The sequence below is a fragment of the Capra hircus genome, unplaced genomic scaffold (genome assembly GCF_001704415.2).
Source record: "Capra hircus breed San Clemente unplaced genomic scaffold, ASM170441v1, whole genome shotgun sequence".
NCBI classification, from domain to species: domain Eukaryota; kingdom Metazoa; phylum Chordata; class Mammalia; order Artiodactyla; family Bovidae; genus Capra; species Capra hircus.
In genome coordinates this window covers 255,379-282,864 of record NW_017189552.1, presented here as the reverse complement: position 1 = coordinate 282,864, position 27,486 = coordinate 255,379, and the positions used below count along the sequence as shown (strand labels likewise).

The window sequence follows — 27,486 nt, the reverse complement described above, 5'->3', positions numbered from 1 at the left end:
GAAAACCTGAGTTCTACCTCACAGTTCTGCTACAGACATCCTGTGAGGCCCATTGCCTTTCTGAGCTCAATTTCTTCATCTGGAAAATGAAGAGGCAAGAACAAGATGATGGTGACAGCCGAATCTGCATTGTCAGCCCGGGTGTCCTACTGCTGTGAGCTAATGAAGACAGCAGAATTGAGCTTCCTCCATCTCAGTGAAGCTATTTACATGTGTCCTAGGTTTTATCTCCCCACAAATGCACCTGTGGCTTCTAATGATGAAAGTAGGAATTGCCTGAGTCCAAGATCTGGTTTAAGGGTGAGTATAGGAGAATATCTGAGAGAAGGAGAAGATATCACTTGAATTTAAAGATGGAAGAGACACGGATTGGCATCTTCCTTTGCCACTCCCCTGATGAGGCCTTGGGCTGGCTCCATTCCTATCCAGAGGGTCATATATCTCTCTTGTGTTAGGAGGGCAGGTTCTCTGTAACTGGAGGCCAGGGAGACCGATGGGTGGATGAAACCAGAGCTAATATAAAAGATCCATTCTAGAGAGTAACATCTCATCACTGCCTTGTGTTGGAATGAGTAACAGAGTACAGTTGGCCTTTGAACAAGGCGAGCTAAGGGACACCAACCCTTTGTATCTGCAGTCCCTTTCTATTTGTGATTCTGCATCGGTAGATTAAGCCAACCTTGGATTCAACCACCTGTGGATTGTGTGGTACTTTACTATTTACTATTGAAAAAATCCGCATGTAACTCGACCCATGCAGCTCCAACCAGTGTAGTTCAAGGTCTTGGTGACTTAAATGTATTTAGTTGAATGGAGCTTGTTCTTTTTTCTGTCCTTTCTGTGTCAGCTAGTAGAGATGTCAATGAAGCAGGGACTCTAAAAAGATAGGCTGTACGGAGAAAAAACTAAGGCCTTTGTTCAGTGAAGAGTAAACTGAGGTGGCTTCTTTTTATTAGCATGTTTAAATTGAGATATAGTTGATTTACAATATTATATTTGTTTCAGATGTTAAACATGACAGGCTCAAAATTTTACAGATCATACTCATTTAGAGTTATTATTAAATATTGGCTATATGCTCTATAAAAGATCCTTTTAGCTTGTCTATTTTACGTATAGTAGTTTGTATCTTTTGGTCCCACTCCCTGATTTGGCCCTCCCCCTGGACTTTGAGTGTTCAGTGTCACCATAATGTGCCAAATTCCCTTCTATCCTGTAGGAAACTGTTGGAAGAACATTCTTCCTTGCTAAGAGTGTAGAGGCCTCAAGTTGTGCTTTGGGGCCCAACTTCCTAATGTGAAAGTGAGTTTTCACACTGAGAGGCCTAGTTCACTCTGTCTTCATCAGTGTGAGGAAAGTTGAATTGTTCAGACCAGTAACATGGGGATGAATTCTGATTTCTGGCTTGAGCATGTCTTCGTGGGCCGTGGAGCACCGCCACCCCCCAACATTTTTTCGTGGGAAGACAAGCCTAGGCATGTAACAGGGCATCAGATCTTCAAGGGACAGACATTGGCTTTCCTGTGGTCTCTGTGGGGCTCACAGGTTCAAACACAACCTCCCAGAATCTGAAGAACTTTAATTGAGTAGATAAAGAGGTCCTCGTGATTATAAACTGCAGTAGGTGCAACAAGAGGCTAAATACATAGCTGGGGTTTTAATTAGCTGGTGCTTCAAATTAGTCATTTTGGTTTCAGTCAGAAATCAGTGACGTTCTGCTCTGTGAAAGCCTCATCACCATATAGTTCGTTCCTCATTATACCTCGTTGGGTGAAGCTTTCAGTGCAACGGCGTGCTGAGTGAGAAAGGAAAAAATTGGAGAGAATTGGTTGCCTTCCAGGAGCAGCGGAACTCTATGGAGATGAAATTCACTCTCACCAGAGATATGAGAATTAACTGTTCTTTGTTGTATGTGTTAGAAAATGCAGCAGGCAGTTTGCTCGCCACAGATAACACCCATGCGCATGCTCAATCTACTATTCAGATTTCTCGTCTGGAATCTGGTAGCTTAATGAACTGATGCAAAATGCAGCCGAGAGCCTCCTAACGCATCCAGCCTGGGTTGGAAAGCACCAAATGCTCTGAGTGCTGGCCGCTGAAAGGGTTGTCATGCATGTTGAAGCATATGTCCTTTCTTCTTGTCCTTTCTTTCCTTCGGGATTTTAATTATCTTGGCCCTCAGAGCCGGAGAGAGGTAGTTTGCAAAGCCAAGAGACTGAAGTCCTTCCGTGCTTCTTGTGGGAGACTGAAATGTGATCCCCGGGCCTGTCATTCTGGGCTGTCAGGTGCATGGAATGGAAAACTGACATCTTGCTCATGTTCCTTGGAAGCATGATGCTTTGGTGCTCGAGTTTATGTGGAGGGTCATGGCTGCTGAAGGCAAAGAAATGAAGTGTCTTTCTTCTCTGCAGCAAACCTTCCTCCCAGCTTCCCACTCTCACTAAATATTGCTTTAACTTGTCCCCCATCCCACCCTGGACACCCCATCATTGTTCGGTTTTGGCAAATTGATGATGGGCTTGGGTTACACACGGCCAGTACACGATGCTGAGTCTTGTGCGCCACCCTTCATGCAACCAAAATGTAACTGTTGACCACACGTCAGCATCCAATACGAAGACACTGTGTCACATGGAAGAGGTTTGGGGTTCTGATCTCAACTTGTGAATGGAAATGACAGATGATGTCAACAAATGTAGTATCTGTGGATGGCATCTAGGCTGTGAAGGATGGGCCGGCTTCCAGTGCCTGGACTTGGTGTCTTTCTTGACCAGGCAGGGCCCAGATGTAGGGCCTAGGCTTTGGGTGGACCTCTGGATGATCTTTAATTTTCCGAGACAGTGATAACATTTGCTGGGCATACTCATGAGTGATCCACGGACCTCTTCTGTACCTGGCATTTTTGTATTATGAAAAGATAGCTGTTGTTGTTGTTCAGCCATGTCTGACTCTTTTGCAACGCCTTGGACTGTAGCCCACCAGGCTCCTCTGTCCATAGGATTTTCCAGGCAAGAACACTAAAGTGGGTTGCCATTTCCTTCTTCAGGGCATTTTCCTGACCCAGGGATCGAACCTGCATCTCCTGTATTGGCAGGCAGCTTCTTTATCACTGAACCCAAACATCCTATAAACATTGCCATGATTTTAAAATGGGGAAATGAAGAGTTGTTTATCCAGGAGATAAAGCTGTCAAAGTCACTTAGTTTGTCAGTTCAAGTATTCCTGTGGAGAAAGGTGGATGGTTAAGTGTATTGTCCTCTTCCACTCCATCTATATCAATATCTAGTTAAGCTGCCATGAATATCACATACTCTGGGCTCTTATTTTGTAAATTAACATTATGTTATACTCATGGGCAAAGTGGAGAAGGCAATGGCACCCCACTCCAGTACTCTTGCCTGGAAAATCCCATGGACGGAGGAGCCTGATAGGCTGCAGTCCATGGGATCGCTGAGGGTCAGCCACGACTGAGTGACTTCACTTTCACTTTTCACTTTCATGCATTGGAAAAAGAAATGACAACCCACTCCAATGTTCTTGCCGGGAGAATCTCAGGGACGGCGGAGCCTGGTGGGCTGCCGTCTACGGAGTTGCACAGAGTCAGACACGACTGAAGTGACTTAGCAGCAGCAGCAGCATGGGCAAAGTAGGCTACCAGTGATAGGTATTAAGGTTTGAAATGTATTCAAAACCTGTTGACTGTACTTATATATTATATCACTATATCTCTTGTAGTTCCTTTAGCTACTATGTTCTCTTCCATGCTAATTACCTAATTAAATCTTCACATGACATTACAGGTTTCATCCGGTAGCTGAAAGTAGAGCGTTACTATAAAAACTTTAATAAGCAGAATGGTGTAAAAGTGAAGAGTATCCCCCACTTTCTGAAAGTTCTCATTATGCCACTTTGCTTTTATGAAAGACCTACATTAGTAAGGGAATTATGTTTTTTGTAAAAGCGAAAATCCCCTTTGGATTACTTTTGGTTAGTGCAAATAGGTACTAACATAGGTCTCTCGTAAAAGTGGCTTAAGGCAAACGTTTGGAAAGCAGGGGATACCTATATTAACATAAGCAAGGAAAGCAACATTTATTCAGCACCTTCTAGGCACTTTATGTACATGTGTATAATTAAAATTTTCCTAGCGTATGTGTGCTCACCTTGAGTAGGATTATAATCAAAAGCAGGAGGGAAATCCCAATGAACAAAATAAAGCCCACCAGTGGGAGACTTACAGATTATAGTTTAATACACATAGTCTTGCATGATGAAGAAAATAATTGTGTTCTTATTGAGGAAGTATTCCATTCTATAAAATCCAAGGACCCAGAATGTATCTTTGATATAGTACTGATCTTCCAAAGGGAAAGCCTGAAATGTGATGAGAGTCAGAGTAACATAGTGTTCATAAAACATTTGTGCCTTAAGGTCATTTAAATCTTTTGGCACCTCTTTTCATTAATGACAGTTTGTTGATCAACCCAGACCCCCTAAAAGACTTCTTGTCACCTATGATGCAAACTGTGGGAAGAATAACAACAAAGCAAAAAGGAGTGTGGCTGACTGGGTGATTTGTTTTTTTGTGGACTTTCAAAGATGTTCTTAAACTCTCCTTTGAGTTTTTCTTTTGGCCACTTGGCATGTGGGATTCTTAGTTCCTTAACCTGGTCTGGAACCTGTGCCCTCTGTGATTGAAGCTTGGAGTCCTAACCACTGGACTGTCAGGGAAGTCCTTCTCCTTCGACTTCATTACAACAGACTAATACTGGCTGTGGGCTCAGGACAGAATTCCTGTTTATCTGCAATAATATATTTGATCATTCCTTTCCCTTTGGACTTGGTGACATCTGTGAATTCTGAGCCCTAGATAGTTGGCAACACAGTGAAACCTGAATTCAGTACTCTTTTGCACAGTGGACTGACTTTGGGGTAGGCTGTAGTAATTGCTTGTAGTAATCAAGCCAGGACAAGGGAAGAGGATTATGCTGTACTTAAATGGTCATGACTACAATGCCTCATAAGCCAGTTTCTGTTTCCTTTTGGATTCTGAAGAACTGGTCAGGATCTTTAACCTGCTGGTTAAATAAAGAAAAGGAGGTTGGCTCTCTATACAGTATCAGTTTGGGTAGCCTCAACTTGTTTTTTTCCTTCTTATTGATAACATGGCTTCCATTACTAATTCATCTTTGTCTCCTTTTGTCTTTTTCTTTGCACATCAGTCACTATGAACAAGACCGTAGTGCACTTAAGAAAAGGGAATGGGAGCGGAGGAATCAAGAAGTCCAGCAAGAAGACGATCTCTTTTCTTCAGGCTTTGATCTTTTTGGGGAGCCCTACAAGGTAGCTGAATATGTATGTAATTTATCTTTCTGCAAAATGGTTGCTTGTTATATTTTTGAATGCACTGATCAACACTTAATCTATTTTTAAAACACCCAAATCATTTCCAAGAGAATCTATTTTACAAGTGAAATATATACCTGTACTGTGTTTGGGGCCATGACGAGTTTCTGAGGAAGTCTTCAGAGACAAATTCCAGTTTCTTGGGGGAACACAGTAAGATTTGAAAGGGACTTATGAGACTGCCTGTCTCCAAGGGATTCTTTCCTGCCCAGCACCTCCTTTAGCAAGGAATGCCCCCTGATGCTTGATCTCACTTTGATTTTCATCAGCGAAGCAGCCCCTGAAGACTTCATCAGAAAGTCACTGGAGATGTCTGTGTCTCCTCCCAGTTGGTGGCATCCATTGCAAAACCACTGCTTCCTGTTTCCATTTCAGGTTGTTAGCAGCTGTTCAGTGGTTTGAGAGCTCTTTGAAAATCACTGTTCTAGGACAAAGGGAAAAAGCCAATCATTTTTTGCTGGTGATTAATAATCATGGGTTAGGCGATTGCCTCAACCACAGGGGGTAGTGTAGCTTGGTTGATTTTCTAATGGACTTCTGGCTAGTGTGTAGCTCCAATAAAGATCATACTTCTACATCTTCAAGTGGCTATTTCACAATGACTGCCTCTGAACTTTCTATTTGGAGTGGAGGTTGGGAGAAGAATCCTTTTGAATTGTTAGCAGCTGATTGCTTTTTATTGAAATTTAGGAGCAGTGTAATTTTCTTCAGTGAAACAAAAATGGTGTAAGAGGTAAAACAGCCATAATGTTAGAAGAGCACCACTTAGGGGATACTGACTGATGTAGACAGTGAGCTGTCTGGATCGGTGACTGGTGAGACCAGAGTCTTTGCTGCCTTGCTCAGACTAAGCAAGAAGCTCTTGATTGAGAAAGCTCAGGTGCTTTCCAAATTTGGTAAGTCTGACAAAGAGACTACTAGTTTTCAATTTGTCAATAGTAGTGTAATCTTTAATAATCCATTTTTCCTATTTCAATTGGTTTAATTTCTGTACTGCTGTTGAATGTGTACGTGGTGAGATATGGTTAGTTTGACAAGCATTTATTGAAGGCCCATTGTGTGTCAGCCATGTCTTAGACTAGTGTCCAAAGAGAAATAAGATCTAGTTCCTGCTTCAAGGAATTCCTTGTCCAGTGCAGAGATCATCACGAATGAGTGAAGGCATGACTTCCTTGTAATTGCTGAAGAGATAGGCAGGAGAATAGATGCCTAAAGACTTTGAATACCTTTGGACATGAGTCTGTACACAAAGAGAAGTCATCACCAATTTTAAAGTCAGGAAATGGCAAAGACAGATGAAGATTTGTAAAGATGATGTTGGAAGTGTGGGGAGTCGTGGATTGGAGGGAAGGGAAACTAAAGGGTGAAGACACAGGAGGGAGAGGTACTGATGAGCAGAGCAAGGTTCTAGAGCAGATGAGTAAATACAAAATTGAGAACATGTGATGAGTCATGAACCTTGGGTGGGAAAGGGAACGGAATATTAGGATGAGAATAAAGAAGGAGTGTGGAAGACAAGAAGTTGCGGCCTCCATTTTTCTCAGAAAATGGAAGCGAGGTCAAAGGATGACAGATACCTCCTCTCTTCTTTGGTGTTTTTGTTTGTTTGTTTGTTTGTTTGTTTTGTTTTTGCCACACCATGTGGCATGCAAGAACTTAATTCTGTGACCAGGGATCAAACTCACGCTCCCTGCAGTGGAAGTTCAGAGTCTTAACCACTGGACACCAGGGAATTCCCAACCTCATCCCTCCTTGAGAAAGAGGAATGGCCAGCTGAGTTTCACCTCTTATCTTTGGATGGGTTAGAAAAATGAGCTTTAGTCAAGGGCTCATTCTTAAAATTCAGTATCTACTCCATACTTGACACTATTTTGAGGTGTAGAGCAGTTGAATTATTTCCCCCTTTATAATTTAAAGTCTTGTTGAGTTAATGTCCTTGTAGGGAAATGCCATCTCTTATTAACAAGCCTGTAATGTAGATGCATACTTATTTTTAGATGTAAATAGTGTAATTTTGAGTAGGCAGTTAAAGAACCTGTTATCAACATTGTCAGAAGTTTTCAAAAGTAATCTGTCTTGATACAATAAGGGTCTGTCAGGTAGAGACACAGATGGAAGCATTAGTCTAGGGCCAGGCCAGGCCGGATGTGTGATTAGTAGCTTGGTGCCTTTAGGCTTCTTGATGGGGAAGAGCCTTTGCTTTGAAGTAGAGACTATGAAGGAAAGGGATAATGCTAACAGTTGATGACCTAGTCATTCTCTTTCTTTCACTGGTGCTTTGATGACTGACTGCCATCTTATGCTGTGTACATGGTCAGGGTTCCCTGGGAGATCACTGGGCAGTATGCTTCTCCTTTCCCCCATATCAAGATACTAGAAGCAAGGTACACCTCCAAGAGCTCCCTAGACCCAACTGGTGTGGACACCCTTGGAATATCTGGACATGCTGGTGGCAGTGGGAGTTCTAGAGCTGGCCCACGTCCACTGTAGAAATGAGGATTTTCCTATACAACTCTTGTTGAGGGTTGTGGCAGGAATGCTTGCAAAATTAAAAATCAAAATTCCTGGTGATTCATCAGGACTTTCAGGAAACTTCTTGCTACCCTAAATCTTAAAGCATGACCAGATTGCTTATCTGATGGCATTGGTAGTTCATAAACTATCCAATGAGCACCTATCCCTAGGACCTGCTGTCCTTTCTTGGCTTCACTTCTATTACTCCCAGAGTGGAAAGAATGCTTACCATCTCAATCGGGGTGATGGTGGGTAACATCCCTTTGTGGCTGCTTTTTTCATTTATATTAGTAACTTTCAAATCTGAGTTTGTACTGTGCTGCAGAAAAGGATGTGTTCAAAAGTGCTTGAGAAATGCCATTTGACATGTGTAGATTAGTGTGGAAAGATGGGGAAGGATGAGGAACTGGCGCGTACCAAGGCCTCCTCTGTGCTAGAACTTTCTACAGATGTTTCTTTAGTCCCTACAGCAACTGGCTACACATTTTCCTCATGTTGCCCATGAAGAATTCAAAGCTCAGAAAGTGAGGTGACTTCTCTACAGCTTCATATCCCCATAAGTGTGCTTCTTTACCTGTAACAGGAAGCTGTTTACCCTCTGACAGGAAGTCAGAAGACCCTATAAGCTTACCTTGTGTGACTTTGGGGAAGAAACTTTATTTCTCTGACCTAAAGTTTCCTTGTCTCTGAAGTGAATAATAATAGCTGATAGAAAAAAATGATACCTGTTAATAGCAACAGCAACTGACATTTTATAGCTCTTCACAGATCAACAAGAATGAAGAAAGTGTGATGCAGAGACGTTAAATTGCTTATCCATGGTCATTTGGGTCAGGGCACATAGAAGGCAGATTAGACCAGAACGGCTCTGCTGACTCACATGGTGGCTGTGAGAATCAAGCCAAACAGCCAGGGGAAGCTTTGCTTTGAGATATGTAATGTGCTGTACAAATTCAAGGTATCATGGTTATTATAATTAGAGAAAGAAATAGCAACTCACAGCTTAAAGAGTTTAATTGTAAAAATATTAGAGTTCAAAAAAAAGGAATTACAAATCACATACATTAGCCATAATGAAATAAAAGGAAAAAATAAACCCCCAAACTTAAATTATTTTGCTACTTTTATTAAAAAGAAATATCCTGGTACCATAATCTCCTAACACATTAGTCTTGCGATGAAATTATACTACTGATTTGTAGATAACATTAGAAGCAAACTGAAGCAACTCTGCATTTCTCAAAGTAATGAGAGGCAAAAAGCTTAAATGAAGGAGTGCTGTTAGTCATAAGCCACAAACCAGCCATGTAATTTATGCCTGAAAATACTTGGAAATGCATTTCCTTGATGATTGAGAAATTGTGATTACTTAGAAAATAATGGCTGCGGAGGTTACCTTTAAGGTATCAATCAATTATCTAGAACAGGAAGTAAAGAATTGGCCAAATTGAAAGAAGCCTATAATTGATTGAAATGGCTAAATTTCCATTTTTGCCATGTTTATAATGTGCAATCAGGACTGCTAAGAATCCCTTGCTCCTTAAAAGGGTTGCTAAGACTCTGGAGGATGAGGATTTAGTGTGAGCCAGAAGTTGCTATGGTGTATAATGAGCATCCATCACGCAAGTATAAATAAATGGATTTTCTATCCAGTGGATCTCATCTTGACATCTTGAGAAATTTAAAAACTGGTTGACAGTTACCCACCTCCTGTGGTGACCACCTGGTCTGTACTGTTAATTATTTTGAGGTTGTTGAATGGTGGACTTCTTGAGGCTGTGTGTCTATGTGTCCTTCATGCCTAACCCTGGCTCTTGAGTGTTTGAAATTTACCAGTGTGTGTCTGAAGAATGACCCTGGTAATTGCTACTTGTAGCCACAGCACGTCTGTTACGGATCTTCCGTCAATCAGCAACTCAAAACTGTCGCCAGTGAACTCAACCTTGAACTATCTGCTGTGCAGTTCCAGTCACAAGTCCCTCTGACAATTGCTGTGTGGGGAAGCTAGTCGAAGGAGTTGACCTCCTTCCGCTCCCCCAGGTTATCCCAGCTTCATCCCTTATGCCATTAGTGTACAGGAAAGCCCCACACTTGGAGCTGTGAGCCTGACCTCTAACTCCATATGCAGACATGCACTGAGTTAGACTTCAGCAGTGCAATGCTCTTGCTTTTTAGTCATCATAAGGAAATGTGAGGAGCATCTTTGCATCTCTTGTAAAAATGGTACTGAAAAAAAGACCTATTTTATTTTCCAAAGGTTCTTTTAACCAAACAAAACCAAATCAGTGAGAGGAATCCCTTTTCACTTGTTGGTATCCAGCAAACATGGGTCTCATTTAATGAATTAGGATGTGCTTCCCGCCATCAGACAAAGAGAATTCTATATGCTATGAGAATTTCCTATTGGCCTTTAGCTACCAAGCAGCTCGATCTGATATTCAATCACAGTAACCAAATTAGCTTAACTTTGCTTTTCTACTTATGTACCTTTGACTCCAAGCCATTGCAAATCCTTTATTTTGATATAAAAAGGGTATGAGTTATTATTTGATTCTGTTCAATTTAGCAGCATTTTGCTGAGGACCTCATACGCACCAGACATGGTGCTAAGTGTTGAGGATATGATGAATAAAAGTGGTCTCTAGTCTTGACGAAAAGCTCATAGTTTTGTGCTGGAAGAGAAATCACAAGTGTAGTAGACCTTGAACAGTAGGAGGTGGATTTTCTATTTTATTCAGAGAACTTTCAGTTTTCTTCTAATTTTAGTCATGTAGATAACAGTTTTAGACATTGGCCAACTTAGAAATTCTCCTAATTTCAAGCATATTTTAAAACCTGGAGATGGAAAAAAAAATTTCTAAGCGTGCATCAGAAACCCAAGTCAGTATAACAATAAACTGAAGAGATGTTAAAACCTAACTAGGATCTCTCCACTGAAGATAAGATGAACATGTCCCTTTTATTTACTGCTAAAATAGGAACAGGGATGTCACTAGCTTACTTGCAAACAGTGGGCCTTGAGATTCTTGAGTCCTGATGATGTTGGCCTAGAGAGAATGAATGTCTTCTCAGAACTTTGAGATACTGTGGCATTCTCTGTGACATCAGGGGGCAAAGTTTTTATTTTAGTACAACTGTCTTTCAAGGAAAGTTCAATGAACTTTCAATGAGAGGTCAATAACTGAGCTTCCTGGTAGCTAAAACCAAAAGGTAAAGGTTATAGAATTCTCTTTGTCTAATGTAGGAAGCTTATCTTAATTCATTAATGGAGACAGTAAAAATGGAAGCATTTAAAATGAGGAATAAAATGGTCTTGTTTCCCTTTGTTGGGTCAGATCTTTGAAGACAGCAGGTATTAGTGTTTATTAGGCAGTCATCTTACATAAGAGGTTAACTATTTCAGGGACCAGAACAACCCTGCAAGTTTAAAAACTTGCATCAAATTCTACTGGCCCTTCACAATGATGAAGTCTCTTTGTTCTGAATTTAGGGATTGAATAGAGAGTCTGGATTTGGCTACTGCCTAGCTGGTTCGTTGTGCAACTCCATTGAAGGAGAACACTGTATACAATGTGTTTACTCCTGCCTTAGCTGCAAAATAATTTCTGCCTTTAAAATTGACAAACCTAGGGACTTTCAGGGCATAAAAGTAATTTCTCCCTTTATTTATTAAATTATGCCTTTCAAATGCGCTTCTGAAAATGGAGCGATTATTCAGGTAAAGATTATTTGGGACTGTAATTGTTTAATCACTTCTTCAGCACCAGGTTGCATGTGATGCAATATAAGATGTTCTTGAGGATAAGTAAACTGAAACTGACAGGTATTTATTTGATTTCTAAGATTTCCCATCCCCCACAGAGCCCTCAGTATACATTTTGCATACTTTTCCTTAGTCTTGGAAATCATATTTCTGTACATGCCCTCATTTCTTTGAAAGTGTCCTATATGATTTACCACGTGATCTGTGTTGAATACTATATACAGTCTGTGGCAATTATGCTAACAATGAGGCCAAAGTTCTCAGCTTGATTCCCTCTCTGGTTGCTCTTTCTCATTATCCTTTGCTGGCTCCTCCTCTTCTCCTTAGCCTGGTGATGGTGTCTCAGACAGTAAAGAATTTGCCTGCAATGCAGGAGACCCAGGCTCGATCCCTGGAGAAGGGAATGGTCTTCTCCTAGTCTCTTAAAGGTTGATGTTCCACAGGGCTCCCTCCTGAGCCTCATCTTCTCATTCCTCATTTCTTTCCCTGTGTGATTTCATTCATTTCCAGCTCTTCACCCTCTATTTATTCACACACTCTCCCATCTTCACTTAACAGATAACAGCACCCAGCCGTACATCTGAGGTTTAGCCTGAGATGTCTGGTGTGAATAGGCACACTCCTGGGCTCCACATCAGCTGTTAAGGTTGTGTAAGCAACCTTACATGTTAAACATCAATCTCCAATGGTGGTTGTACTAATGGGGAGGAGGTCACCCCCTCCTGTGCATGGAGAACTTGCATCTGACCCTTGGGACAAGGAGACTACCAGGGTGGGCGTTTTCCCCATGCACTGGCCCTGCTGCCAGATGGCTCCACGGATGCAAACAGCTTTCCTTCATTGCAATGGTAGTGCAGCCTGGGCACAAAGAAGCCCTTTGCCTTTCTGACTTTAGCAGCTGGTTTTGATAACACCTTTGGCAGGTAAAGAGAATAATAAAAAGTCATGTTCAAAGATGAAGAGCCAGACTTTTGACAGTCATTTCCAAGTATATGGAGCTCCACTTGTTAGCTATGAAAGCTATTCTTTACTATGTTACAAAAGCTCATGGAAATCTTAATTATTTAAAAAAACAATCACAACCATTTTGGTAGGTGTTGTTGTCCATAGAATGATGTAGTTGCCAGCCTCACTTTAAAATTTAACTTTGTTTTAATTTAAACAACAGCTTAAATTCTTGAATAAATTTTTCTAAACCCTTGAAAAGACACAGGCAAGCTTGAGTCACTGTTGATGAACAATTGCACCATTTCAAAGTAAACGAGTATGAATCACCAATATGTAAACATAGTTGTCCCCAGAATATGTAGGCAGACACCAGTAATTTACACACTCTTTGATTAAAAGGAATTGGATTCGCTTTAGTCATAAGTTAGCTCAATTTGTTATTGTTTAAGCCCATGCCTTTTCTAAACTGAACATAGTCGTGATAGCACAGTTTAATTGACTTCCTTATCCAATGGGCTAAGAGTTTTCATGCTATAATGTAGCACAGAGGGCTACGTTATATGTCAAGAACAAATATAAATTGAACATTCTATTATAATTCCAATGATCAGTAAGTGGAAGTTGTTAAAGTGTAGTATGTAGCAGTTCAACTCACTGGACCTAAAATAAGTTATTTTGCTAATAAAATTCATAAGCAACATAATTTAAAACTCTCCCCCACCCCATGAGCATATTTAAGAACAAGCCAGGGAGTATATAGACATTCATCACACAGTTCATTCCAATAGGCTCTTTCAATAGTGTTATTGATTTTTTTTTCTTACATTGAACATGAAAAGTATGAAATTATATGGCAGCATGAGAATTTTAAAGAACCCTATATGCTAGTCTACTTAGGACATCTGTTTGAAACATTAACAGTAGGAAACACAAACCTATTCATTCTCTCTCCTCCCACCCCCATCTTTTTGTTATTTTAGACAAACAAAGGTGATGCACTTGCGAACCGAGTCCAGAACACGTTGGGAAACTATGATGAAATGAAGGATTTGCTAACTAACCATTCTAATCAGAATCATCTAGTGGGAATCCCAAAGAATTCCATGCCCCAGACTCCCACCAACAAAAATGAACCCAGCTTTTTTCCAGAACAAAAGCACCGAATGGTCCCAGTGCACCAGCAAGATAACACGCACTCCTCAGCGCCAATGCCTCCACCTTCTGTCGTGATACTGAATTCAACTCTAATACACAGCAACCGGAAGTCAAAACCTGACTGGTCACGAGATAGTCAGAACACTAGCATTGTAGCAGCCAGCCAAGTCACTAGTCAGCCCAACAAGATGCAGCCGCCGACCCCAGACCAGCCCCAAGCCAGATTGGAAGACTTCTTTGTCTACCCAGCCGAACAGCCTCAAGTTGGAGTGGTTGAAGAATCAAACCCACTGGCAAAGGAAGACAATACTCTCAAGTCCAGTGGAGGGGATACTTTCAAAGAAATCTATCAGTCCAACTCACCAGAAGCACCGGAATTTACAGTGCAAGCGCCTGGATCTCCCCTAGTTGCCTCATCTCTATTAGCTCCCAGCAGTGGCCTTTCTGTTCAAAACTTCCCACCAGGGCTTTACTGCAAAACAAGCATGGGGCAGCAAAAACCAACCGCCTATGTCCGACCCATGGATGGTCAGGACCAGGCCCCGGACATCTCTCCCACACTGAAACCTTCGATTGAATTTGACAACAGCTTTGGGAATCTGTCATTTGGATCACTCTTGGATGGCAAGCCCAGTGCACCCAGTTCAAAGACTAAACAGCCAAAGTTCACGATTCTTCAAACAAGTGAAGTAAGTAATTTTTAAAGTTTTGCTTTGTTTCATTTCTTCTTATTTATTTTTTTTTAGTTCATTGCTCTAACCTCTATAATCAGGGCTTCCCAAGCAGCTCTTATTTACCTTTTGGAGCTGTAGGTGAGACTCTTCAAGGTCAGAGTCTTGATTTTCTGTTGCTTGTGACTTGACCTATTTACACTCTGCAAATACAGCTAAATCTCCATAATTTGGAATGATAAAAGACAAGATCTGTCTGAGTGAATGAAAAGTTGGAGTTATGAAATAGTTTCAGAGACAGCATTTGTAGTAATGTTACGTATACATGAATCACATTGGAGATTTTCACTGGTCTTAAGCAGGATGAGATACGTGAAAAGATAGTGGGTCACCCTAGGCCTTCACTAACAGATAGCACATCAGAAACATAAAATGCAGAAGTTCCTTAAGGTACAAGGATGTACAAGTGTGATTTGCTGAAAACAGAAGTGGAAGGCATTCTTTAAGAACCATAGTTTCTTGAGCACTTGTAGGGCTGTTCCTTGGCGAGACCTTAATATTAACTTCCGTATCCCTCAGTCTTACCTCCTGCATCACCTTCTCCAAATGCCTACCTAACCCTCTTGTATTACCTTGATCGCTTCTGTCAAAGCCAAAAGCATGATCCTCAACCAAAATCCCACTGGGTTTAGAATGACTAACCATTTTACCCATCTCAGGAAGCATTGCCTTATAAAAGAGAAGTCCAGGGGGACAAAATCCTTTCCCAGAGGAATGAATCACTAATGATTGGATCCCAGGCCTTATGGCCCCTGGGTAGGGGCCAGAGATTGGGTGCCCCTCAGAGGCCACCATGTAAGCAGCTGTCTACTGCACCTCAGGCGCTTGATTGGAAGAAACCTCTGCTTTTACTGGTGACGAAAGGCTTGAAAAGACACAGAGGAAGAAAGTAGGTTGAAATTCTCACTCTCTAAGAGTCACAGTGTGTCTGATTTGTCGCAGAGTCCAAGTTAGTGGTGTCTGAATTAGAGAAGTCTGACCCTATGTGCCCTCCAGCTCTTCTTCCTTTATTCATGCTCAGCAGATGTGCTGATTGCATGGGATGATGGGCACCCAAGGGGAGGGAGGACTGGGGCTGTTGGCCGTATTTTCTGGATGAATGTTTAGAGTATCGTTTCATTTCTCAGACAGTTCTGCTCTTTGTATCATCATCCCTCATCAGTTCAGTTAGTTCAGTTCAGTCGCTCAGTCGTGTCTGACTCTTTGCGACCCCATGAACTGCAGCATGCCAGGCCTCCCTGTCCATTACCAACTCCTGGAGTTTACTCAAACTCATGTTCATTGAGTCGGTGATGCCATCCAACCATCTCATCCTCTGTCGTCCCCTTCTCTTGTCTTCAGTCTTTCCCAGCATCAGGGTCTTTTCCAATGAGTCAGTTCTTCGCATCAGGTGGCCAAAGTATTGGAGTTTCAGCTTCAGCATCAGTCTTTCCAATGAACACCCAGGACTGATCTCCTTTAGGATTGACTGGTTGGGTTTCTTTGCAGTCCAAGGGACTCTTTGTTGTGGGGAGGGAGGTGGGAGGGGGGTTCATGTTTGGGAACGCATGTAAGAATTAAAGATTTTAAAATTTAAAAAAAATAAAAAATTAAAATTAAAAAAAAAAAAAAGAGTCTTCTCCAGCACCACAGTTGAAAAGCATCAATTCTTTGGTACTCAGCTTTCTTCATAGTCCAGCTCTCACATCCATACATGACTACTGGAAAAACCATAGCCTTGACTAGATGGACCTTTGTTGGCAAAGTAATGTCTCTGCTTTTTAATGTGCTGTCTAGGTTGGTCATAACTTTCCTTCCAAAGAGTAAGCGTCTTTTAATTTCATGGCTGCAGTCACCATCTGCAGTGATTTTGGATCCCAGAAAAATAAAGTCTGACACTGTTTCCCCATCTATTTCCCATGAAGTGATGGGACCAGATGCCATGATCTTAGTTTTCGGAATGTTGAGCTTTAAGCCAACTTTTTCACTCTCCTCTTTCACTTTCATCAAGAGACTCTTTAGTTTTTCTTCACTTTATGCCATAAGGGTGGTGTCATCTGCATATCTGAGGTTATTGATATTTCTCCCGGCAATCTTGATTCTAGCTTGTGCTTCATCCAGCCCAGCGTTTCTCATGATATACTCTGCATATAAGTTAAATAAGCAGGGTGACAATATACAGCCTTGACGGACTCCTTTTCCTATTTGGAACCAGTCTGTTGTTCCATGTCCAGTTCTAACTGTTGCTTCCTGACCTGCATACAGATTTCTCAAGAGGCAGGTCAGGTGGTCTGGTATTCCCATCTCTTTCAGAATTTCCCACAGTTTATTGTGATCCACACAGTCAAAGGCTTTGGCATAGTCAATAAAGCAGAAGTAGATGCTTTTCTGGGACTTTCTTGCTTTTTCGATGATCCAGCGGATGTTGGCAATTTGATCTCTGGTTCTTCTGCCTTTTCTAACACCAGCTTGAACATCTGGAAGTTCATGGTTCACGTCTTGCTGAAGCCTGGCTTGGAGAATTTTGAGCATGACTTTACTAGCGTGTGAGATGAGTGCAATTGTGTGGTAGTTTGAGCATTCTTTGGCATTGCTTTTCTTAGGGGTTGGAATGGAAACTGACTTTTTCCAGTGCTGTGGCCACTGCTGAGTTTTCCAAATTTGCTGGCATATTGAGTGCAGCACTTTCACAGCATCATCTTTTAGGATTTGAAACAGCTCAACTGGAATTCCATCACCTCCACTAGCTTTGTTCATAGTGATGCTTTCTAAGGCCCACTTGACTTCACATTCCAGGATGTCTGGCTTAGTTGAGTGATCATACCATCATGATTTCTGGGTCGTGAAGATCTTTTCTATTCGGTTCTTCTGTGTATACTTGCCACCTCTTCTTAATATCTTCTGTTAGGTCCATACCGTTTATGTCCTTTATTGAGCCCATCTTTGTGTGAAATGTTCCCTTGGTATCTCTAATTTTCTTGAAGAAATCTCTAGTCTTTCCCATTCTATTGTTTTCTTCTGTTTCCTTGCATTGATCTCTGAGGAAGGCTTTCTCATCCCTCATGACATCTTGTCAAGTATCTGTCCAGTCTGTCACCTCTTCACCCTCACTGCCTTCCAAGCTCCTGTGAGTATCTCTGGCCTAGGCCACCTCCTGTCTGGTGTCCCCTCCTCTAGTCTCACTTCTCTTTCATACCATCCTCCATGTAGGCTGATCTGATGGGAAGATCTGACCATGTCACTCCCTCCTTTGGAGTCTTCCATGTCTTCTCATTGTTTCCAGGAAAAAGTCCAATTTCTTAGTCCCACATTCAGTGCTCTTCACTCTGTGATTTCATACTCCTTACCTGACCTCATATCTCACTGCTTTGTCATATGAAGATGAGATTTTGGCCATGCAGGGCGACTTGTGGCTCCCCATCATATCATGCTTTGTCACACTTCCTTGCTTTTGTGCTTGCTCTCTACTCAACCTAGACTGTCTTTCCCTTTGCTCCTCAATCTTCCCAGTGAAGTCTTATTTCTCCTTTAAATCTACTCGGTCATCACTCTCTCCATAAATGCTTCACTGATGCCACCAGGCTTAAGGACAAGCTTCTTTCTCTGGGCTCACCCAAGTGCCTTCTATACACTTCGGCCCTTCGCTCATTGTATTGTAGTTATTCATTTATGTGTCTGTCTCTTCTATTAGACTGTGAGCTCCCTGAGGACAAGGAATGTCTCATTTCTTTTCTGTATCCCAAGTGCCTAGCAAACGCCTGACACATAGTAGATACTCAATAAATGTTTGTTGAATGAATGAACTTAAAAAATAAGTTACTTGATTATATTTTCTAAACCACGGTGTTAATCATATATGCGAACAAATGTAAACCATCGCTAGAAAATCCATCCTCAGATATATTTCCTTAGTTATACCCAGTCTGCCTGTGCCTTACTTTGCTCTTGTCCTGCACGGTCATTTGGAAATACTAATCTTCATTTTCCTGGATGACTTAATACAGGAGTGTGATACTTAAAAGGCAGAAAGCAACCTACTTTGAAAGAAGGGGCATCTAATGGGAGGCTGGGCCATCATTCTTGCTTCTTCTTTTGTCCTGGTATCTGCTGCTGGTCCCTCTTTACATGGCAGTTCCATGACTAAGGACTAGTTTGGAAATAACAGCACTGGCCCATCAAGAGATCTGACAGCATGTATCAACACATCATTGACAGAACGAGAGGTCACAGAACCAGTGAGATCCACTCCAGTGTAATCTTCTCTCTTACACATTCAGAACACAGTTGTCTCAGATATGGAAGAAACCCAGTGCTCTCGCTCAGTGCTCAGGTACAGCAAGTAGATGTACATTTCCAAACAGAGTCTGAGCTGTCATCACCTCTAGAGATGATGACCCAGGAGCAGCCTGTGTGCACGTAGCGTTTGGTGATAGTACAAACAGACTATGGTAGAGACTTGCCTGAAAAATGTGTCAGGTGCAATGAAGTCATGATAAGAGATCAGTGAAGGAAGTACTTATCATCAAATATGGGTCTCTAGGAAGGACTTGAGGGAGGGCTGGAGAAAAGCTTGAGCCCCTAAGGTTAGGAGAATATACAGGCTTCAAGGGCAGTGTGGAAACCAAAAATAGGCAGAAAGGGAATGAGAAGTTAGCTAGCCTAAGAGACAATTTAGAAGGGTGCAGATTAAAACTTGGGCAGCAATATAGACAGGGTGGGGCCTTATGGAGCTTTGAACCTAATGGAATTGATGTGGCTAAAACTCTGACCAAGTCTGGAAATTCATCCTATTAAATCTTGATGCACTTTTCAAAAGCACTTTCCATTAGAATTCAGCCCCAGTTCCTGGCGCCAAGAGTTCCAAGCATGAGATTCTGAGTCCCTAGTCAAAGCAGCCATCTTCGATGACTTGTAGCATTATTTTGAATTATTACTGGAAAAGCTTGTCTGTAGCGAGGTCATGATATTTCTTTGAGTTTTCCTAGCTCTTCCCCTGGCTCGAGGGATAGGAGGCTGATGTGTGTTTGTGAAGTGCATTTGGGTGGAGTAAGGGGTTGAATAATCAGGAAAAAGAGACATTCTAAGATATACAAATAAGCAGATATGATGATATTAGTGTTTTGAGAGACCAGAAACGATTACTGGAATTAAATGTACGTGTGTGTGCTCATATTTGTTGCTGTGTCTATGCTTATTTACATAGTGGGGACATTTTAGTTTCCATCCTTTAAAGTTACCTTCCTTCTTATAATTTCTGTATTGATAGTAATAATATTAATAAATATTAATAAAATCCAACCCACTTTATTGCAAAAGGTCAGCATTTCAATTGAATCATGCTTTTTAAAGAAATGACATATTTAAAAACAATCTATTATCATTCCAAGCAACCAAAAGAAAAAAAAAAAAACTTCTGCAGTTGCACTTAGAAGAATTTTTGGAGAACTGCATCTGAAAATAGTAAAAGACCTATTTATATCAAGTGGAAACTGAGAGTTGCTCGCAGGTGGTGTTTTATTAGGAAATGAATTTGCTAATAAATGTAACGTTATGCCTGGTTTCATTACAGATGTTTTGCTTATTTTTTCATTAGGATTAAAAAAAATTCTGGTGTAGGTAGTTTTGCATTTTGGTACAATGTGTTATTAGTATCTTTTGGGAAGTAAATAATTCCATGCAAATGGAAGGATCAGTGACATATTAAGCATTTTCATCCTAGCTCAATGGCTTTCAGAAGTACAGTAAGAATGTGTAGTGTCATCACCATAAAGGATCATTTGCCTTCCAAGGTGCTCTTGTCTGTGACCTAAAACTATCTGAGGCTCCAATTGCCTCCAAATTAGAAGCCTTTAGAAAAGTTGAATGAAACTGATATGAGTAATAGGATTTGGCTTTAGCTTATTTTAGTGGCTAGCTTTGTCAACCAGCTGAAAAGTTATTATTCACAGTTGTGACTGGGCTTGCTTTGTTTTATATCAGATGCAGTGAACACTGGGGTGTAATTAGCTTTATTTATTATAAGAGAATAGGAAGCTCAGGTCCCTCATGTGAGAACAATAGAGAATGCTGGGAAATTACCATTCGTGTACTGGTTGCATTCGAGCAGCTACACAGAAACCACTGAGGCAGGTCCTTCAAAGAACGGAAGGCCATTCAGCTGCTGTGTGTAAGCCATTCTCAGCATTTCTTTACTTGATATACATTGCGAATTTATTTCTTTGTCCGTTTTATGGAAATAAGATAGTATTCAGTCTAAGACTGTAACTGGTGTAATTCCCACCTCATTGGTAAAAAATGGAGACACCTTGGAAAGGCCTCACATTTCAAGGGTGCCAGCAGAGACCTTGACCTTCAGATTTATTCCATTGAAGTATAGGAATCAGAAAGCTTTGTATATTCTCTGCCAGTCCATTATCTAGTGGTTGCTTTTTCTTTATGCTTTGGACTAACTCTTCCAATTTCTTGATCTCATTGGGATTAAAATTCCTTTTAAGGAATTTTATCTTTTTATCTGCCCCTGTCTCAACTTTAGTGCCCCCCTAAGCTGAATGAAGTGGCCTTCACTGAGCATCTGAAAAGAATAGTCAATAATGGAAGTAGGACTTGGAGCCTCACATTCTTTGTGATGTAGAGGTCAGAGCTGCTAGGAGAGGATTTAAGTAAGATTGTCATATTTCAATGATTCAAAAAGGTGTTTTGGGGAGGGTGGCTGAGACCCTCCTCACAATCATAAAGCTGTCTCACCAGAAAGTAATGCATAGAAGTAACTCTGGAAGGTTTCGCAGAGATGGAATGCAAGATAGAGGTTTTAATTTAATTTTTTTTTATTTTATATTGGAGTATAGTTGATTTACAATGTTGTGTTAGTTTCAGGTGTACAGCAAAGTGATTCAGTTATACATATACATATATCTATTCTTTTACAGATTCTTTTCCTTATATTCCTATAACAGAATATTGAGTAGAGCTTGCTATATAGTAAGTCCTTGTTGATTATCTATTTTTATTTTTTTGTTTTTATTTATTATTTATTTTTTTAAATTTTACTTTATTTTACTTTACAATACTGTACTGATTTTGCCATACATCAACATGAATCTGCCACAGGTGTACATGAGTTCCCAATCCTGAACCCCCCTCCCACCTCTCTCCCCATACCATCCCTCTGGGTCATCGCAGTGCACCAGCCCCAAGCATCCTGTATCCTGCACCGAACCTAGACTGGCGATTCATTTCTTACATGATATTATACATGTTTCAATGCCATTCTCCCAAATCATCCCACCCTCTCACTCTCCCACAGGTTCCAAAAGTCTGTTCTATACATCTGTGTCTCTTTTGCTGTCTTGCGTACAGGGTTATTGTTACCATCTTTCTAAATTCCATATATATGTGTTAGTATACTGTATTGGTGTTTTTCTTTCTGGCTTACTTCACTCTGTATAATCGGCTCCAGTTTCATCCACCTCATTAGAACTGAGTTAAATGTATTCTTTTTAATGGCTGAGTAATACTCCATTGTGTATATGTACCACAGCTTTCTTATCTATTCATCCGCTGATGGACATCCAAGTTGCTTTCATGTCCTGGCTATTATAAACAGTGCTGTGATGAGCATTGGGGTACACGTGTCTCTTTCAGTTCTGGTTTCCTTGGTGTGTATGCCCAGCAGTGGGATTGCTGGGTCATAAGGCAGTTCTATTTCCAGTTTTTTAAGGAATCTCCACACTGTTCTCCATAGTAATGTCTATATGTGGAGAAGGCAATGGCACCCCACTCTAGTACTCTTTCCTGGAAAATCCCATGGATGGAGGAGCCTGGTAGGCTGCAGTCCATGGGGTCATGAAGAGTTGGACATGACTGAGCGACTTCACTTTCACTTTTCACTTTCATGCATTGGAGAAGGAAATGGCAACTCACTCCAGTGTTCTTGCCTGGAGAATCCCAGGGACAGAGGAGCCTGGTGGGCTGCCATCTATGGGGTCGCACAGAGTCAGACACGATTGAAGCGACGCAGCAGCAGCAGCAGCAGCAGTGTCTATATGGTAATACTAAGATCCTAAGTTTTTCTTACTCCCCTTTCCCCTTTGGTAACCATAAATGTTTTCAAAGTCTGTGAGTCTGTTTCTTTTTAATGAAGTCAAACAGTAAGACAAGTATTATATGATATCACTTATATGCAAAATCTAAAAAGATGATACAAATTTACAAAGCAATATAGATTTTGAACTTGACCTTGAATACTGGGTGGAATCACAATAGGTGAAGAGGGATCTGGAGGGCAGAACAGTTCAGTTCAGTTCAGTCAGTTCAGTTGCTCAGTCGTGTCCGACTCTTTGTGGCCCCATGAATCGCAGCACGCCAGGCCTCCCTGTCCATCACCAACTCCTGGAGTTCACTCAGACTTACGTCCATCGAGTCAGTGATGCCATCCAGCCATCTCATCCTCTGTCGTCCCCTTCTCCTCCTGCCCCCAATCCCTCCCAGCATCAGAGTCTTTTCCAATGAGTCAACTCTTCTCATGAGGTGGCCAAAGTACTGGAGTTTCAGCTTTAGCATCATTCCTTCCAAAGAATACCCAGGGCTGATCTCCTTCAGAATGGACTGGTTGGATCTGCTTGCAGTCCAAGGGACTCTCAAGAGTCTTCTCCAGCACCACAGTTCAAAAGCATCAATTCTTCAGCGCTCAGCCTTCTTCATAGTCCAACTCTCACATCCATACATGACCACAGGAAAAACCATAGCCTTGACTAGACGGATCTTAGTCGGCAAAGTAATGTCTCTGCTTTTGAATATGCTATCTAAGTTGGTCATAACTTTCCTTCCAAGGAGTAAATGTCTTTTAATTTCATGGCTGCAATCACCACCTGCAGTGATTTTGGAGCCCCCAAAAATAAAGTCAGCCACTGTTTCCACTGTTTCCCCATCTATTTCCCATGACGTGATGGGACCTGATCTCATGATCTTCGTTTTCTGAATGTTGAGCTTTAAGCCAGCTTTTTCCCTCTCCTTTTTCACTTTCATCAAGAGGCTTTTTAGTTCCTCTTCACTTTCTGCCATAAGGGTGGTGTCATCTGCATATCTGAAGTTATTGATACTTCTCCTGGCAATCTTGATTCCAGCTTGTGTTTCTTCCAGCTCAGCGTTTCTCATGATGTACTCTGCATATAAGTGAAATAAGCAGGGTGACAATGTACAGCCTTGACGTACTCCTTTTCCTATTTGGAACCAGTCTGTTGTTCCATGTCCAGTTCTAACTGGTGCTTCCTGACCTGCATACAGATTTTTCACATGTATGCAAATGAGTGATGGGTGAAGAGACTTGCAGTTAAAAAAAAATAAAATGATAAGAACATGCAACTGCAGGTTGGGACCAGAGTGAAACAGAGCTGAAAATACCAGAGTTGGTAATGTCTTGAATGCCTGGGCGATGTGGCATCCAGACTATGATGCTGGACTTGAAGCTCCATTTTCCCAGTGGCTTCATGGGGGCTGACCTAGGAACTCTTAGGCCAGTAAGTCACCGACTTGAGCAGTAATTTCTGAGCTACTGTGTTCTCCATTCCATTACCCGAAAGCACATCACATTCCTTGTTCTGTGGGCATCGGTTTCCTCACATGCTCTCTGGAGGCTCTGAAGTCGTGCTGAAATGGTTGGTCTAAACCCTCTTCTCCCTTGTCCTCTGTTAGCCCATCTCCCTTCGTTCTCTCTAGCCTAACTCAGGAAGAGAGCTCAACTTTGGCTTCCTAAAGATTATGTAAATACCTAGCTCTTTTTTTTTTCTTCTCATTTCCTCAAGTCCTGTTCTTTAGTGCATATATATATATATATATATATATATATATTTCTTTTCTAAGGCTGTATGTAACTGACTCCACCATCAGCATCCCAGAACCAAGTTAGCTATTTCAACATTCTATTTTTTAAAAATTAATTTCAATGATTTGGTTCAATGCAATGATCTTGGAGTTCTGTGCTTGTGAATCCCTTGTCACTTTGAACATTTTTTTTCCAGTTGGAAAGTTTGATTTATTCTTAATCTGAAAAAAACCTTTAATTTTTATACTATGCCAATTTAAATCATCACTAATAATGATAAAACATCATGATTTATTAGTACTTTTATTAATTCTTTGTGAGCTAACTGGAAGTAAGTCTTATGTTTATGAATGTGTGGTGTATCACAAAATATAGTTTGAATGAGGTCTGCTGAGTTGTGGTTCCACTTCTAGCCTGGACTTGCTTGGTGAACTTGAGTGATTTTACCAGTGTAGGCCTCTTGTTATTGGGGGTGTTTAGATTAGCTCATCTTTGAGGTTTCTTCTAGCCATACATCTCTTAGGATGTGCTTCTCCTTTGTAGTTAAGGTAAAGGCCACCTTGTTTGTAAATTTCCTTCATCCATTGCCTCCCTCCCGCCTACCCTCTAAGAGCATGTGCCTCAGAATGACATGGAGGGTGTGAGGCCTGCCTGCCTGCCACTCACTACCATCCTTCAGAACACTTGGGAGATTTTGAAGTCTATGCCAATACAGGCAAACACGAATTGGATCTCCTTTTGGGGTTGGATGCCAATTCCTCCTGGATTATTAGTATATTTCAACTCATTTTTTTTTAAAGACAAAAAATAATGAAACAAGTATAGGCTGCATTTCACTGGAAAACACCAAGCTGTGAACTCAGGAAATAGCCTCCTGATCCTTTTGTCACCACCCACTAACATAATGAAAGATGGAGAACTTCTATTTTCACATTACTTCTAGGAAAATATTTTGACAGATTCAGTATGCAGTAAAGTGATAAGCTTTTGTTCCGTGTGTTCCAAATCATCCTGTTATCACTGGATATATCGATTAGCTTAGTACATTCTGAGTCAGTCATAAAAAACAGACTGCTCACATTCTGTGTTCAAGAATAAGAAAAATTGACAGGTAGATAACCATATTGATTCATGCCAAATAGAGAATGTGAAGGGTTTTATAGAGGAGTTATAAAAGTCTTTACGGCTATTGTAAGTCTCTTAAGCATTTTTTAATTGACATGAAAGCAAATGATCTTTAATTAACTATCTTTTAAAAAAGTGCTATGCTTTGGTTATTGAATAGAGTTTATAATATAGGTGACAATATTAGACAAAAATAATAGACAAAAATTTATTGCCTTTTATACTTAGAGTTTACAGTTGTTTTCATATAATTTTTTCTAGCTTTATTGAGGTATAGTTGACAACTAAAAATTGTACATGTTTACGGTGTACAGCTTGATGTTTTGATATACATAAACACTGTAAAATAACCTCTACAATAATGCTAATGAACATATTCATCACCTCACACAGCTACCATTTTGTGTGTGTGTGTGTGTGTGTGTGTGTGGGTGTGTGTGTGTGTGTGTGTGTGGGTGGGTGCATGTGTGGTGAGAATACTTAAGATCTACCTTCTTAGTAAATTTCAAGTGTACAATATGGTATTATTAACTAGATCTACCATGCTTATATTGTCTCTAGAATTTATTCATCCAGCATCACTGAAACCTTGTACCCCTTTACCAATATCTCCCCATTTCCCCAAACCCCATCCATCTTACTTTGACTAGATTCTCACAGAGCCTGGGATTATCATCATTCTTTTTTCACAACGGCAGACATGTAGACTCAGAGAGACCAAGGGTTACTAACATAAAATCATTCAGTCAGCAAATGGCAATGCTGGGACAAGAACCCAGGTCACTAGTGCCATCTCCATGATGCTATTTGGTGTCCAGTGTGCTACTTTATATGTATGGATTAATTTTCTAAAATTAGTTTCTCTAATGGCACATGAGGGGCAAGAGAATAATGAGCTGAATCCAGCTTAAGTTGAAATTCCCCTGATGGGTTCATATTTCAAAAGTCAGGGGCCAAACCTTCCAACAGAGCAATTTTCCCTGTGGTAGTACAGGTTACACTCATGTGTTTTTGATTTACAAATATGGTGAGAAGTAGTGTTTTTACAATATTCCTCAATGAGTAACATATGACACAACTTGTTAGAGGACCTTTTCTTGGTTCATAAAGTTTTGTTTTTTGTCTATTTGGTAGGATAATTTTAGCAGAATGCTCAGACAACAGAGCTAAAATCTGGATTTCTGCAGCTGAAACAACTATATTCTAGATAAACCTTAGATGTGAATGAGGGATCAATTAAAAGTGGGCATGTAAATAATTGTTATAGGAGGAACAAGATGTATCTCAAATGTTTGAGCCCCTGCCTGAGTACAGTAATGGGAAAAACTTACAGATCATTGAATTCCAAGAGTAGTCAGCAAGGAACGGGAAGGCTCCCTTGCCTTTATCTACATGTTGAACAGGTAAGCCTCCCTGTACCTTAGCAAAAGAGGACAGGGAATCCATAGACCACCTACTCAGAAAATCACTGAGAATCCATGAACTAAATAGTTGTGAAAGGTCTTTGAAATTTTTACTATATTCTGGAAATGGGAGATATATTGGGTTGGCCAAAAAGTTTATTCAGGATTTTCCAGAGGATGTTAGAAAAATGCAAATGAACTTTTTGGCCAATTCAACATTAGTTTTCCATACGTGGTGTAACAAAAGTATCATAAACTGGGCAGGTTAAAACACCAGAAGTTATCCTTTCACAGTTATGGAGGCTAGAAATCCAAAAAGATATTGGCAGGGTTGAGCACTCTCCAAAGGTTCTAGAACAGGATCCTTCCTAGCCTCTTCCAGTTTCTGATGGCCCCAGGCATTCCTTGGCTTGTAGCCACATCATTCCACTCTCCGCCTTTGTCTCCACATGGCCTTCTTCTCTGTATGTCTCTCTGTGCCCTCTCCTTTTCTTATAAGGGCATCAGTAATTGGCTGTAGGGCCCACTCTGTATCCAAGATGACTTCATGTCTAGATCCTTAACTAATTACATCTGCAAAGCTCATATTTCCAAATAGTGTTACAGTCTGAAGTTCTAGGTAGACATGAGTTGTAGGGGGCC

The 27,486-nt window shown here is 40.9% G+C and overlaps 1 protein-coding gene across 1 annotated transcript in view; it reads left to right on the top strand.

The window, feature by feature from the left end:
* The window catches only part of LOC108634524 (AF4/FMR2 family member 2-like), a 424,707-nt gene that overhangs the window by 170,106 nt on the left and 227,115 nt on the right, over nt 1–27,486 (top strand). The window contains exons 2-3 of the mRNA XM_018044451.1: nt 5,223–5,343; nt 13,612–14,475. Coding sequence (XP_017899940.1) covers nt 5,223–5,343; nt 13,612–14,475 — 985 coding nt within the window. The remainder of the gene's footprint in view (nt 1–5,222; nt 5,344–13,611; nt 14,476–27,486) is intronic.